This window comes from Fusarium odoratissimum (assembly GCF_000260195.1).
Source record: "Fusarium odoratissimum NRRL 54006 unplaced genomic scaffold supercont1.1, whole genome shotgun sequence".
NCBI lineage: Eukaryota > Fungi > Ascomycota > Sordariomycetes > Hypocreales > Nectriaceae > Fusarium > Fusarium odoratissimum.
In genome coordinates, this window is record NW_022158687.1 from 1,669,141 (window position 1) to 1,681,975 (window position 12,835).

At 48.3% G+C, this 12,835-nt stretch overlaps 7 protein-coding genes across 7 annotated transcripts; 4 read left to right on the top strand and 3 right to left on the bottom strand.

The window, feature by feature from the left end:
• Positions 1 to 1,771: 1,771 nt before the first annotated feature.
• On the bottom strand, positions 1,772 to 2,016 carry FOIG_00587 (uncharacterized protein; the record flags this gene model as incomplete). The annotated part of the gene is made up of 2 exons (XM_031196848.1): positions 1,772 to 1,810; positions 1,894 to 2,016. The coding sequence occupies 2 exons, from the start codon at positions 2,014 to 2,016 to the stop codon at positions 1,772 to 1,774; spliced, it is 162 nt and encodes a 53-aa protein (XP_031072615.1).
• A 224-nt stretch (positions 2,017 to 2,240) lies between these two features.
• FOIG_00588 (Ca2+ transporting ATPase, sarcoplasmic/endoplasmic reticulum) lies at positions 2,241 to 8,200 on the top strand. The gene is made up of 4 exons (XM_031196849.1): positions 2,241 to 2,850; positions 2,909 to 3,066; positions 3,137 to 5,763; positions 5,815 to 8,200. The coding sequence occupies exons 1-4, from the start codon at positions 2,733 to 2,735 to the stop codon at positions 5,903 to 5,905; spliced, it is 2,994 nt and encodes a 997-aa protein (XP_031072616.1). The 5' UTR covers positions 2,241 to 2,732; the 3' UTR covers positions 5,906 to 8,200.
• FOIG_00589 (uncharacterized protein) lies at positions 6,096 to 8,200 on the bottom strand. The gene is made up of 2 exons (XM_031196850.1): positions 7,369 to 8,200; positions 6,096 to 7,320 (listed from the first exon to the last, which is right to left on the bottom strand). The coding sequence occupies exons 1-2, from the start codon at positions 7,913 to 7,915 to the stop codon at positions 6,203 to 6,205; spliced, it is 1,665 nt and encodes a 554-aa protein (XP_031072617.1). The 5' UTR covers positions 7,916 to 8,200; the 3' UTR covers positions 6,096 to 6,202.
• A 164-nt stretch (positions 8,201 to 8,364) lies between these two features.
• On the top strand, positions 8,365 to 10,067 carry FOIG_00590 (uncharacterized protein). Its single transcript, XM_031196851.1, has 3 exons — positions 8,365 to 8,585; positions 8,642 to 8,701; positions 8,754 to 10,067. The coding sequence occupies exons 1-3, from the start codon at positions 8,547 to 8,549 to the stop codon at positions 9,927 to 9,929; spliced, it is 1,275 nt and encodes a 424-aa protein (XP_031072618.1). The 5' UTR covers positions 8,365 to 8,546; the 3' UTR covers positions 9,930 to 10,067.
• Positions 10,068 to 10,339: 272 nt separating this feature from the next.
• Positions 10,340 to 10,734, top strand: FOIG_00591 (40S ribosomal protein S28; the record flags this gene model as incomplete). Its single annotated transcript, XM_031196852.1, has 3 exons — positions 10,340 to 10,400; positions 10,496 to 10,579; positions 10,673 to 10,734. The coding sequence occupies 3 exons, from the start codon at positions 10,340 to 10,342 to the stop codon at positions 10,732 to 10,734; spliced, it is 207 nt and encodes a 68-aa protein (XP_031072619.1).
• A 514-nt stretch (positions 10,735 to 11,248) lies between these two features.
• FOIG_00592 (uncharacterized protein) lies at positions 11,249 to 12,637 on the bottom strand. The gene is made up of 2 exons (XM_031196853.1): positions 12,329 to 12,637; positions 11,249 to 12,269 (listed from the first exon to the last, which is right to left on the bottom strand). Exons 1-2 carry the CDS (start codon positions 12,482 to 12,484, stop codon positions 11,922 to 11,924), a joined length of 504 nt encoding a protein of 167 aa, XP_031072620.1. The 5' UTR covers positions 12,485 to 12,637; the 3' UTR covers positions 11,249 to 11,921.
• On the top strand, positions 11,538 to 11,828 carry FOIG_00593 (molybdopterin synthase sulfur carrier subunit; the record flags this gene model as incomplete). The annotated part of the gene is made up of 1 exon (XM_031196854.1): positions 11,538 to 11,828. The coding sequence occupies one exon, from the start codon at positions 11,538 to 11,540 to the stop codon at positions 11,826 to 11,828; it is 291 nt and encodes a 96-aa protein (XP_031072621.1).
• Positions 12,638 to 12,835: the final 198 nt, after the last annotated feature.

Here is a 12,835-nt window from a genome sequence, read left to right on the forward strand (position 1 = left end):
TTGTGAATGTATTGATATCATCAAGGCGAAGTTCATCCAATCTCGACGGCAAATGAATGTCATATAATCTGCGAAGGCTGTCGTGGGAATCAAATCGTGATATATACGGAAAGCCGGCTGTCCAACTGAAATGTCTTGAACTAGTGATGCTACGAGAAACATCGGGCAAGACTGAAGGGTTCACGAGAGCCATGATGAAAAGAGAGCGACGAGGTAAGGTCCAAGAAATTAACAAAGTGCTGGTTCCAAGAAAACCCAACTACACCAAAAAAGCGGCTTCAGACGAGTCGTCCAAACATGGCTGTGATGATGAATGATGAAGAAGATGTCATGAATGGGATAGACCAAACATCAAAGTAGAGTCCACAGCATCAAAACTCACAGAGGGGCAGGCTGGGAAACTTGCAGGAGGTCACAATCTATGGGCAAACCTACCTACCTTACTTACCTATCCAAGGTACTGGCAGGTAGGTGCGGACCGAGAGATACAGTATCTCGAGACATTCCTTCCTGGATGGCGTTTTAGAAGAAGTCATGCAAGAGCGATGAGCAACCATGCAGGTAGAATTCACCGAGAACTGCGTCCGAAACCAAAAAAAAAAAAAAGATTTTACCCATCCAGTCAGGCAGTCTTGTCTGGCCACATTGGCCCAACTGAGATTCAACACCCATGATCCTAGGCCGTGGAATTGTACAGCCGGTGACAATGAGCCAGAGTATCACGGCTGGGAAGTGGTGATACAAAGAGGCGTCTGCATGGTAATTGGTGCAGGGCGAAGCTGGAAGCACTGAAGACGGGAATATTGATGCCCGAGTCCAGGAGTTGTGATGCAACGAGACCAAAAGGTCAATCGGATCAAGCCTTAAGCTCAGTATATGCTTTGACTAAATGATAGGCCAAAAGGTTCCTCCGTTATATGAAGCCGGCATCATTACTTGCGGCCACGAGATATCACGAGCTCACGGCTGGCTGCAAACTCGTATTATTGACGGTCAAGGCCGAGGCAGCAACCTAAGAATCTCAGGGTTCTTTTGATGTGGCGACAAGAGGCTCAGAGATCAGCGGCTTGTTCATATATAAGAGGTTGGGGAGGCTGAAAGAATCTGAAACTGCGAGCATGATTGTGTGACCATCTTGTTCATGGCTTGATGGATGGACATGGACAGTGCATGGTAGTATTGAGAAGTTTGAAGAGCTCAACTTCTTACCACGAAGTTAGTACAGGAGATATGATATTTTTAGGATTGCTTGCAATTTGTCATTGATGTTCCCAAACAGCAGATGGTGTGTGTTGTATTGTGTTTATGATTTATGAACTTGCCAGTTGTTAATGACATGGATCCCAACCCAGTAACGCATTGCCGTATCCACGTAACAGCCGAAGTGAATGATTTCCTTTCAATGAATTTTAATGAGCGTGGTAGTATGATGTGGAGAAGCGTGCCATAATGCACCGTGTCTGACATCATGATTAAGGCCGACACTTGGCGGAAATAAAATATCAGATGCAAGATCAAGCACATTAGATGACAGTGCTGTTTTATATTAAATATCGATATCTGGAGAGTAAACTGGTCACGGCATAAATGCTGTTACGGTTTAGATATCTAAGCAATCCTTACAATGTATGATTCATGTGAGAAGAAAGTATCCTGAGAGTATTACACTTGACAGAAGTTATCTACTACACAGAGTCGAGCATGATGTCTTGTTCCCCCACGTCGAGGCTGTCATGACCACCAACCTTTCTCAGCCAAGCCCTATTTCGAGTCAGTCGGCGATACCGGGCCGGGATGGAATGGCTTTGACCTGAGAAGCTTACGAGTATCGCATATCTTCGTGGATAGATATGTAGTCAGTCTCCACCGACCCTCTGACTTACCCATACTCACCTTCAACTTCAATTGGTGAGAGCGGCTTATTCGGCAATCGACAACTTGGCATATATGCTCGGCAAGTAAAGACTCAACTTGTATCTTGTCGTGATGTAAGGTGTAAGCTAACTGGCTCGGCATCGTGGCGGTGCTTGCAGAGCTAGACCCAACTAAGGTAAAATCGAGCTGGGGTTTCTCGGCTGGAGAACAGTCTTCAATCGGTTTTCAGGGGACTGGTGCCTGGTTTTCAGGAGGTTTTACAGTGGTCCTCCCAGATTGTGGGGATGCGCTACTGTCACGCTAGAAGACAGGAGAGACATGCCGACTGCCCGAGACGGAAACGAACACGTTGAGCTTTTCGACCATGGAGAAGCGCCTCGACTTGAGAATTTCGAACGAAAGACGGAAGCGGAAAAGTTGATAGTCTCGCGACTCAGATTCTGTCTAGTATCTTAGTCCGATGAAGCAGGTTTCACAGCAGACTCCACCATTAGTAAGAATAAAATCTGTACTGCAAGGTTGGAGGTTGCCACGTGCGTGGGCCCTTTCATCGCCTTGCCTCTCTAGTCTTGACAAATCTACCTTACTGTAAACTGTTCCATGACAGGATTGGAAATCGGTGATTAGTTTATTGCCTCCGTGTCTTTAATCTTTCTCTCCTACACTTTCTTTTTCATCCAGGTTCTAGTCTACGTGTTGTCATTTTCTTTCTGACGTCTGCATTACCCTCCTTTCCTTGCTTCAAGGTTAACGAGACCCTTTCTCTCTCTTTCGCAAATCGTCTCGCTGTCAACTTCTCGGTATACAAACTTGATTCAGCTTCGTTCCGAGCGCTCGCGTTGCGCATCGCCTTCACCATGGAGAGCGCGTTCGCGAAACCAGTTGGCGATGTCCTCGCCAACTTCAACGTCAACGAGGCTACAGGCTTGAGCGACTCTCAGGTCACCGAGCTACGCAACAAGCATGGGCGCAACTGTACGTCAGATACTCTCGGTAACCCCTCCACGTTTTTGAACTGTCTAACTTTTGGTAGCTATTCCTGAGGAGCCTCCTACTCCTCTGTGGGAGCTTATTTTAGAGCAATTCAAGGACCAGCTAGTTCTTATCCTTCTTGGTTCCGCCGCTGTCTCATTCATTCTGGCACTTTTCGACGATGAAGAAGGCTGGAGTGCTTTCGTCGACCCAGTTGTTGTAAGTACAAATTCGCTTTTTCGATCCTGTCTGTTTCTTGTTGAGCAAACCATTGACCTGTCTCCCATAGATTCTCACCATTCTCATTCTCAACGGTGTCGTCGGAGTCTCCCAGGAAAGCAGCGCCGAGAAGGCTATCGCCGCCTTACAGGAATACTCAGCCAACGAAGCGAATGTGGTGCGAAATGGTGGTCATGTTTCACGAGTCAAGGCCGAAGAGCTAGTCCCCGGCGACATCGTTACAGTCTCCATTGGTGATCGTATTCCTGCCGATTGTCGAGTTATCTCCATCGAAAGCAACAGTTTCTCTGTCGACCAGGCAGTTCTCACTGGAGAGAGCGAGAGCGTCGGCAAACGCGCCTCTACCGTTATCGAAGACGAGAAAGCCGTTCTACAGGACCAGACCAACATGTTGTTCTCTGGAACAACTGTTGTAACTGGTCGCGCTCGAGCTATTGTTGTTCTCACAGGCCCTAACACCGCTATCGGAGATATCCACGAAAGCATTACTGCGCAGATCTCGGAACCCACGCCCCTGAAGCAGAAGCTTAACGACTTCGGCGACAGTCTAGCCAAGGTTATTACTGTCATTTGCATCCTGGTTTGGCTCATCAACATTCCCAACTTCAATGATCCTAGCCACGGCAACTGGACCAAGGGCGCCATTTACTACCTCAAGATTGCCGTCTCCCTTGGTGTTGCTGCGATTCCTGAGGGTCTGGCCGTTGTTATCACTACCTGCTTGGCTCTTGGAACGAGAAAGATGGCTGCTAAGAACGCTGTCGTCCGAAGCCTCCCCTCTGTTGAGACCCTTGGGAGCTGCAGCGTCATCTGCTCTGACAAGACTGGTACTCTGACCACCAACCAGATGAGCGTTAGCAAGGTTCTACATCTCAACGAGGACGGTAGTGGTCTAAACGAGCTCGATGTTGAGGGCACTACCTTCGCACCCCGTGGAGCCATCAAGTCGAACGGTGTTGTCGTTCAAGACCTCCCCAACTCTTCTGCTACTATCCGCCAAATGACACAGGTAGCTGCCATTTGCAATGACGCTCAGCTTGCCTATGATTCTCGATCTGCCACTTTCTCCAGCATTGGTGAACCAACTGAGGGTGCTCTTCGAGTCTTGGTTGAGAAGATTGGACCTTGTGCCCCTACCGATACCCGCCCTGAAGATTGTGTTCATTATGCCAGCGCAGCCTACCAGAAGGAACTACCTCGCCTCGCTACGTACGAGTTCTCCCGGGATCGCAAGAGCATGTCTGTCTTGGTTGGTAAGGGTAATGATAAGAAACTCCTGGTCAAGGGCGCTCCTGAATCCGTTATCGATCGCTGCACACAAACTCTCGTTGGCTCCAATGGCAAGAAGGTTGCACTCACCAAGAAGATTGCTGACCGCCTGATGAGCGAGATTGTACGATATGGCAACAACGGTCTTCGAGTCATCGCTCTTGCCAGCATCGACAAGGTGGCTGAGAATCCACTTCTGCACACTGCTTCTTCTACCGAACAATATGCCCAGCTTGAACAGAACATGACTTTCCTTGGCCTCGTCTGCATGCTTGATCCTCCCAGAGAGGAGGTTCCCAGCGCTGTACAGAAGTGCAAGGATGCTGGTATTCGTGTTATCGTCATCACTGGAGACAACCGCAACACCGCTGAAAGCATTTGCCGCCAGATTGGCGTTTTTGGTCAGCATGAGGATCTTACTGGAAAGAGTTACACCGGCCGCGAGTTTGACCAGTTGTCTCCTAGCGAGCAACTTGAAGCAGCTAAACGTGCCTCTCTGTTCTCCCGCGTTGAACCCAGCCACAAATCTCGACTGGTCGATCTACTTCAATCTCTTGGCGAGGTTGTTGCTATGACTGGTGATGGTGTCAATGATGCCCCTGCTTTGAAGAAGGCCGATATCGGTGTTGCGATGGGTTCAGGAACTGATGTCTCTAAGCTGGCTGCCGACATGGTTCTTGCTGACAGCAACTTTGCCACTATTGAGGTAGCCATTGAGGAGGGTCGTTCCATTTACAACAACACTCAGCAATTCATCCGGTATCTGATCTCGTCCAACATTGGTGAGGTAGTCTCGATTTTCCTGACGGCTGCTCTTGGTATGCCCGAGGCTCTCGTTCCAGTTCAACTTCTTTGGGTCAACCTCGTCACCGATGGTCTGCCTGCCACCGCTCTGTCTTTCAACCCCCCCGACCACGACATCATGAAGCGTCGTCCTCGCAAGAGAGATGAAGCTCTGATTGGCGGATGGCTCTTCTTCCGTTATCTCGTCATCGGTACCTATGTTGGTCTCGCTACGGTTGCTGGCTATGCTTGGTGGTTCATGTATAACCCTGAGGGTCCCCAGATCACTTTCCGCCAACTCACTCGCTTCCACCACTGCTCAGCTGACTTCCCTGAAATTGGCTGCTCTATGTTCTCCAACGACATGGCCAAGGCAGCTTCAACGGTCTCCTTGTCTATCCTGGTTGTGATTGAGATGTTCAACGCCATCAACGCGCTGTCATCCAGCGAGTCTCTCCTCACTTTGCCTCTTTGGAAGAACATGATGCTCGTTTATGCCATCGCTCTGTCCATGGCTTTGCATTTTGCCCTCGTCTATATTCCCTTCCTTCAAGGCCTGTTCTCCATCGTGCCTCTGAACGTTCTGGAATGGAAGGCAGTTGTTGCCATCAGTGCTCCTGTTGTGTAAGTTCAACTTGCTGCCTATTTGCTTTATTGTCAACTAACTCGATACAGACTTCTCGACGAGATACTCAAGGCTATTGAGCGACAGTTCTTCATGCAGACAACAACTGACATTTCCCTTAAGACAAAGAAGGAACAATAGAACGGTGTGGATAGAGAGATCGGCGATGAAAACCTGGCGAAATGTCAGCATTGACTAGAATCTACATGTATCATATTCTGACCAGTTCAGAGAGCTGCGATTAGACCTAGATGGCCACATTGGCCTCCGATATAACGAGATCCAAATTTCTGGTTTCATGCCATTCAGTAAACGAAGAAAAAAGTATATAAGCAAGCATGCAACTCATCGGACAAGGGCCATGAACATTGTTGATTCTTGATGTATTACATATGTATATAAATATCTATTTGCCGGTTGTATTTTCAAATTCAGATGTCATGTTTCTTCGTTGATCAGCTCACCAAGAGCCTTGCTCTCCTCCATAATCTCTCTAGCCTCCGAGGCAGACACATCCATATCCTCCATTATCAATTGTACAGCAAGTTCAGCAACCAACACCGACTGGATAAAGGCTGCGGAACCACGACCGGCGATGACACGATCTTTTGTAGCATTCTCTTTCAACGATTCACCAAACTCCTCCACAAGGTAATCGCACATAAGTTTGCAGCCTCTTGGGCCATAGTAACCTGGGTTGAGGTTGCCCTCCTTCTTGAGTGACCTGGCCTGGCCTGTTTCGATTTTCTCTGCCAAAATATCACGGAAAAACGACTGTTTGCCATCAACAATCTTGATCAAGTATGCTCGATGGTCATCCAGTCGGCGTTCAAGACGGCTCCAGTCAACATGAGGATAGCCTCTTTCACGCCATGTCTCCATGGCAGTTTCTTTCTTGTGTTTAGCACAGAACCTTGTTTGCATCTGCACGTTCAGTCTCTTCCCCTTGGAATAATCCTTGAGTGCCTGTTCCGACACGAGGTCCCCACACCACGGGCATTTCGTCGTTATATCTTCCAAACTGTTCTTGTCTGCGAGGGACTCCTCATTGATCGTTTCTGTGTCGCTGAGCTCATCTAGATCTGATAAGACTGGCGATGATATGCTACCTATATCGCTATTGCTGGTCTGCATGCCATCAATCTCGGCTGGCGCAACGAATGTGGCTGGTTTGTACTCGGGCGTCTTAGGTCGGTCCCCTGATTTCTTTGGAGGGTATACCGGATGCCAGATACCCGTTCGATTCTGAGACGACAAGCGCGATTTGCGAGGGCCGTCTTGTGAAAGTTTGGTGGTGTGAGCTACCTGGCTTTTTGTTAGAGTAGCGGATAAACCACGGCTCGTGGGTTTTATTTCTATCTTCCCTCTCTTTCTAGGGGTCGCCAAGTCATCCTGTGGTACAGGTCTCAAAGCAACCCCCGACTTTGTGGGACTACTGAAAGATTCTTGTGAAACAGGTTTGAAGGTCGGCTTTTCTTCCGTCTGGGAGCTATGTAAGAAGTCGTCTTCTTCGGTCTTCTCATGTATAAGCTCGTCCTTTGTCACTTTTGTCTCCCCTACAGACAGATTAATAAGAAAGTGACACGGTCGCCAGTTTGACGAACCTTTCATTACTTGAGAACTTTGCGAGCCACGAGAAGCTTGCGATCCTCGAGGCTGTGAGCTCCCATATTTTGCTTTGCTGTTGCCTGTATTGGTAAATCCCCAAGTGTCTTTGAATTGACTCGCTGAGCCATTCCCGGATTTGCCGTCAAGTTTCCTTCGTTTCACGCTCGAGGAAGATGTTTCCGCATGATTTCCCGCTGTCGATGTCTTTTCTTCCTTCTGGTTCACCTTCCGAGTGACATTCCTACGACTTTTACTGCTACTCGGGTTGCGGAAGGCTGTGCGCCTGATATCTCCACGAGCTGAAGTTTCTGGTTCGGAGTCATCAGACTGCTCGATGGGCGTTTGGTCCTGAGAACCACTTAGTCTCAGCCTTAAGTCTGCGGCTGAGGGTATATCGTCTTCGATCTCATCTTCGGAAGACATGGGTAAAGCGTTGACATCGTCAGGTTGCTGTTCAAGCTTTCGCTTTTCACAGCCACGAATCTGGGAAAGAAGTGGCGGTGGTTTTTGGTGTCTGCTTAACCCCGTCACTCTGCCAGCCATTGCAGATCGCTTCCCCCTTTGAGAAGCCTAGATGGAAAGGTAAGGGTTTTGAAATGAACCTATGTGTAGTGGTGAGAGATTTGAGGTTTGGACGCTTCCGAGGGAGAAGGAAAGAACCCCAAAAGCTAGAGCATCGCCATAAGCCGTTTCAGAGCAAAGAAAGAAATCAAAAGAATGTGAATGTACGAGCCAGGATTTGATATGGCGCCTTCCTCCTTAACAAACAACTTATCAACTGTGTTTGTTCCTTCCTTTACTGGCCAGGTAAGTTCACTGAGATGTTGGTGGAATTCCCCACCCGCCCAGTCAGCGCGCGTCTGATTAAACGCGCCTGCGCCCTGCAGTCCACCTCTGAATCCCTAGGTAGGCAGGGTCTAACGCCGTCAGGGGATAAGTAAACAGTGGGCATTAGCGCTATTGGTACGCTAATGGTCAGTGCTTCACCACTTCGGAAGCCGAAAAGGGATATAACTGGACAGTGCTTGGTTTCACTGCCATTTCCATTGTTGTCAGAAGCGAAGTACAAAGTGATACACCTTCACCTTACAACAGCAACAAGCTTGTGTCAGAATAAAGCCCTGTAACTAGAGGTATCAGTTGGCTCCTACCCAAATCTCCTTTACTAGTGGAAATGGCCCTCAACCGGAAGTACGCCGCTCTTCCAGATCTGGTGAGTTGTTGCCTTCGGCACAAAGAGAACTCAAAGATGCTAACGACCTTACCTAGGATTCCGCTCCAGACATCTATGAGACCCCGGAGCTCACAGATGACAACTCTACAGTTCCCGTAAGCTTCTTTGTGTTACAGGTACGGTTGGTACCCATTAACGTATCTATAGACAATCACTGGTCGAACCCATTCGGACGACGAGTTCTACGATATCGAGGACGAGACGCCTGGTATCTCTCGATCCCGGCTGCGAATAGATGAAGCGCGTTCTCGCTTTCTTCCCACCAACGTTGACGCGAACGGAGTCGACTTCTCGGACCGAGTTGACGGAAAGCGCAAGTCGTACAAGGTCTCTAGCCGAAGACAAAGAATACTGCAGGACGGTACTCAGGAGCTTGGCGATCTCTCTGACGACGACGACGATGAGAGCCTAGAACGCAGAATTGCCCGCCTAAAGCGCGAAGTGGAAGAAGCAAAGAACGAATATGCAAAGCGAAAAGCAGAATCACAAACAAAGGAAGACATTGACGCTACCACCGGTGACGACAGACTGACTTCCCTCAGCCAAGTCCTGGACGAGATATCGCAACCCATCGGTCGGCCAACATCGATTCGGATTCCAGGGACGAATGCAAGTTCAAATTCTGAAGAGAAGACCGAGGCAGCTACAGCAGAGGATGCAACTTATACTTTGATGTACGAACCTACGTATGAACAAAGCCATGCATTAGCCAAGGCAACTGATTTCGACCGTCGATTATTGATGCTGGAGAGGGGACTTGGAATCAATGCTTCATTGATGCCAGAGGCTGATGCTAATGGTCTTCCTCGTGCAATTCTGCCTACTTTGGACTCTATGAACAAGCAGATTTCTACGCTCGCCGAAGCTTCTACAGCCAATTTGGATGCAATCAGTCGGCGTGTACGAACATTGGCCCAAGAGCAGGACAAGCTGAATGACTCTAGGGAGAAGGCCAGATCATTGAGAGAAGAGCTTGGTCGAAATGGCTCTTCAGCTCAGAGTGAAGAGACTGAGCAGGAAGCCAAAATCAATGCCCTGTATGGTATCCTCCCGACGATTGAAAACTTGACTCCTATCCTGCCACCTCTACTGGATCGACTTCGTTCACTGAGAGCAATTCATTCGGATGCTGCCACTGCGAGTGAGACATTGACACGCATTGAGAAACAGCAAGCAGAGATGGCTACGGAACTGAAGCAGTGGAACGAAGGCCTTGTGAAGATTGAGGCGGCTGTAAAGGACGGCACTGTGTCTATTGAGAAGAATAAGCAAGTTATGGAGGAATGGGTCAAAGATTTAGAGGAGAGGATGGAAGATTTATGAATAACGATGCGTTGATCTGATACCCCAGAAAATAAGCCAAATAATCGAGGAAACGAACCAATTGAGTTGTTGATATCCAGATAAATAAAACATATAATCTTTTTTCGCCTCAAACAAATCTCATCATTCATGTCTTTGATACATGTTGTGGCCATCTCGCTCATGGCGCCCCAAGCCGCGCCACGTGGCTGAACGCTATCGGTCCAACTGTTAATCCGCTCGTGGGGTAAGGGCTTTGGAGTTTGACACACCAAATTAATTGATTTGGCAAACGAAAAAAAGTTCATTCTTCCTTCAGCTCACGTTCGCGACCACCGCCCAATCCACCCAAATTCCCAACAGTACGGCTTCTCCTCGACCCATCGCGCTTTCTATTCTCCTCCAGCTCACCAGTTCTTCAGGTCGCAACAATGGACGCCTCCAAGCAGCCCGTCAAGCTCGTCAAGGTCACCCGAGTTCTCGGCCGAACCGGTGCGTCTCTCCCCGAAATTTGATATCGATGAAGCAAGATATCAGAAGGCTCGAAACGAAGGAATGAAGAAGGGATTTTCTGACTAGATGGATAGGTTCTCGTGGTGGTGTCACCCAGGTCCGCGTCGAGTTCATGGACGACCAGACCCGATCGATCATCCGAAACGTCAAGGGCCCAGGTACGATTTGATTCTCGAAACCCCCTCGAGCGCTTAAACGAGGGTTCAGAGTAGGAATACAGGATTACAAATGCTAACGTACAACCACCACAGTCCGTGAGGACGACATCCTCTGCCTCCTCGAGTCCGAGCGTGAGGCCCGACGACTACGATAAATGTGCATTCTGGGGAGCATGGGGTTCTTGAAAGACGGTCAACGACGGATGGTCTATGCATGCTAATGCTATGGCGTGCGCGCCTTGTATTGGGACTGGGACATTGACCTGGAGCTGCACATGACACTCCAGTTTCATTTGTTAGAGGAGTCACACGGACGGATCTGGTCTGGCATAACGAAAAAATCCCAGAACAGTTGTTCTTCTGCAGTATTGGAATCCGAAGAAAAGTGAAATTCATTTCTTGTTTTCTCCGTGGTATTCTCCCTCTGTTTCAACAGCTCCGATCCTTTCGAAGCTCAGCTCAGCTCAGTTCAGGCAAGAAAAGATCAAACCGGGAGTTCTCCAATCAACAAGTGCTATGATACGATCTCAACGACCTCGGAGCTTCAGCGTTGACCTGGCAACTGGAGATATTATACCTCTTTTTTTTTTCTGACAATCTGCGTCTCCATAACTAACCTCGCTTCACATCGTGAAGTCTAGTCACGTGCAACTTCTCTGACCTCAACTTAGGCGGGGCGACCAGAGGAAATCTTCAAAGTTTCCTTCTTCCACCTCCAACAATTTCCTTTCCACAACTCAAAGCTCTCCCAACTTTCTTGGTAAGTCAACACATTTATTCTTATGCAATTCTATTTGGAATGATGTTTTTTAGCATGTATTACCTGAAACATACATTGATGTACCTTTTTATCACCAAGATCTCTGATCCAAAACCTCATTCACCACTTGCTTTTGAACTCTGTTTCTGGCCACTGGCTAACATACCAAAAGAATTTTCTAGGCACCTCGCTTCCACAATGTCTTCGGTCCCTAAGCCTCCAACCGGACATTTCAATGTTCTTTACTTTGCCAGTGCTAGCTCTTTCACTGGTAAGGACTATGAAGCTTTGCCGGCCACGATGCCGCTCAACAAGCTCTTCGCCGAGCTCGAGTCCAAGTATCCTGGCATGAAAGCCAAGATCCTCGATTCCTGCCTAGTCACTGTCAACCTTGATTATGTAGACTCGCCTAGTGAGGAGGGTGCTTCAGACACAGTGATCCAGGAAGCAGACGAAGTGGCTATTATCCCTCCCGTCAGCTCCGGTTGAAGGATATCGAGTGTCAGTTGCAAAAATCGCTCGGTGTCTGTATCGTGACTCCTTTAAACCTCGTAGTCGTGGGTCGGCCCTCGAGATTTTATCCTAGGGACCTCCATTATCCGGCCAGCTTCCTGGTAGTAGGGGTTCAAGTTCTCCAGCTCGGAACCACGTCCTTGCCCAACGTTGATTCCGTAGCCGCCACCAACCAGGATGCTTCTTGTGGTACTGCCAGAACCACCGGATAGCTCTCACAAGACTGACCATGAGCGAAACAAAGACCAGTGTTGATATAATGGTGACAATGGCAGTGAGACTCGTGATTGACGAAACTTGGCACCCGAGCGGCCTTGTCCGTAACTCCCAACGTTCGGCCCAGTGTGGACAGACATTCTCGTTGTAAGCTGGTGCGAGCAACGGGATGTTGCTAGTATTCGGTACACATGACCATGTCTGTAAGTTCAATGAGTATGTACTACTTGAAGCGATATGGTTTGCAAATGAGAGCCTACAAAAGGACACCAGCCACATTGTGAAGCTGCAAGACAACCTTTGCATGTTTGATGCTTCCAACATCTTAGGAAGTGTTCGTCATCATGGTTCCCATACAAGGTGAAGTTGGCTCGCGCAGCCTGAATGTCATATTGAGACAACCGCAAAGAATCCATAGTCTTTGATTAAAGGCGAGGGTCTAGTGATATATCAAATTGACTATAATGGCGACACCACGTTGAGTTGATGTGCTCATCATAAACTCAAAAGAGGCCAAGAATTGAGGTTGAGCGGGGAAGCATCATACGTCAACCCCTGTAGCCACTCAAACGCACGCCATGTTTGAAATCGATGCCTTAGGACTATCTACTCATAGCACAATTCTTTATTGATTAATACATGACTGAACGAGAATGCCGCAATCATACAAACCTTGGTGAGGGTTTGCCGTCTTATCTAAGCTAAGTGTAACAAATGTATCCATTGCATCCAAAGACACAGGAATGACTGAAACTGGAAGATTGAGT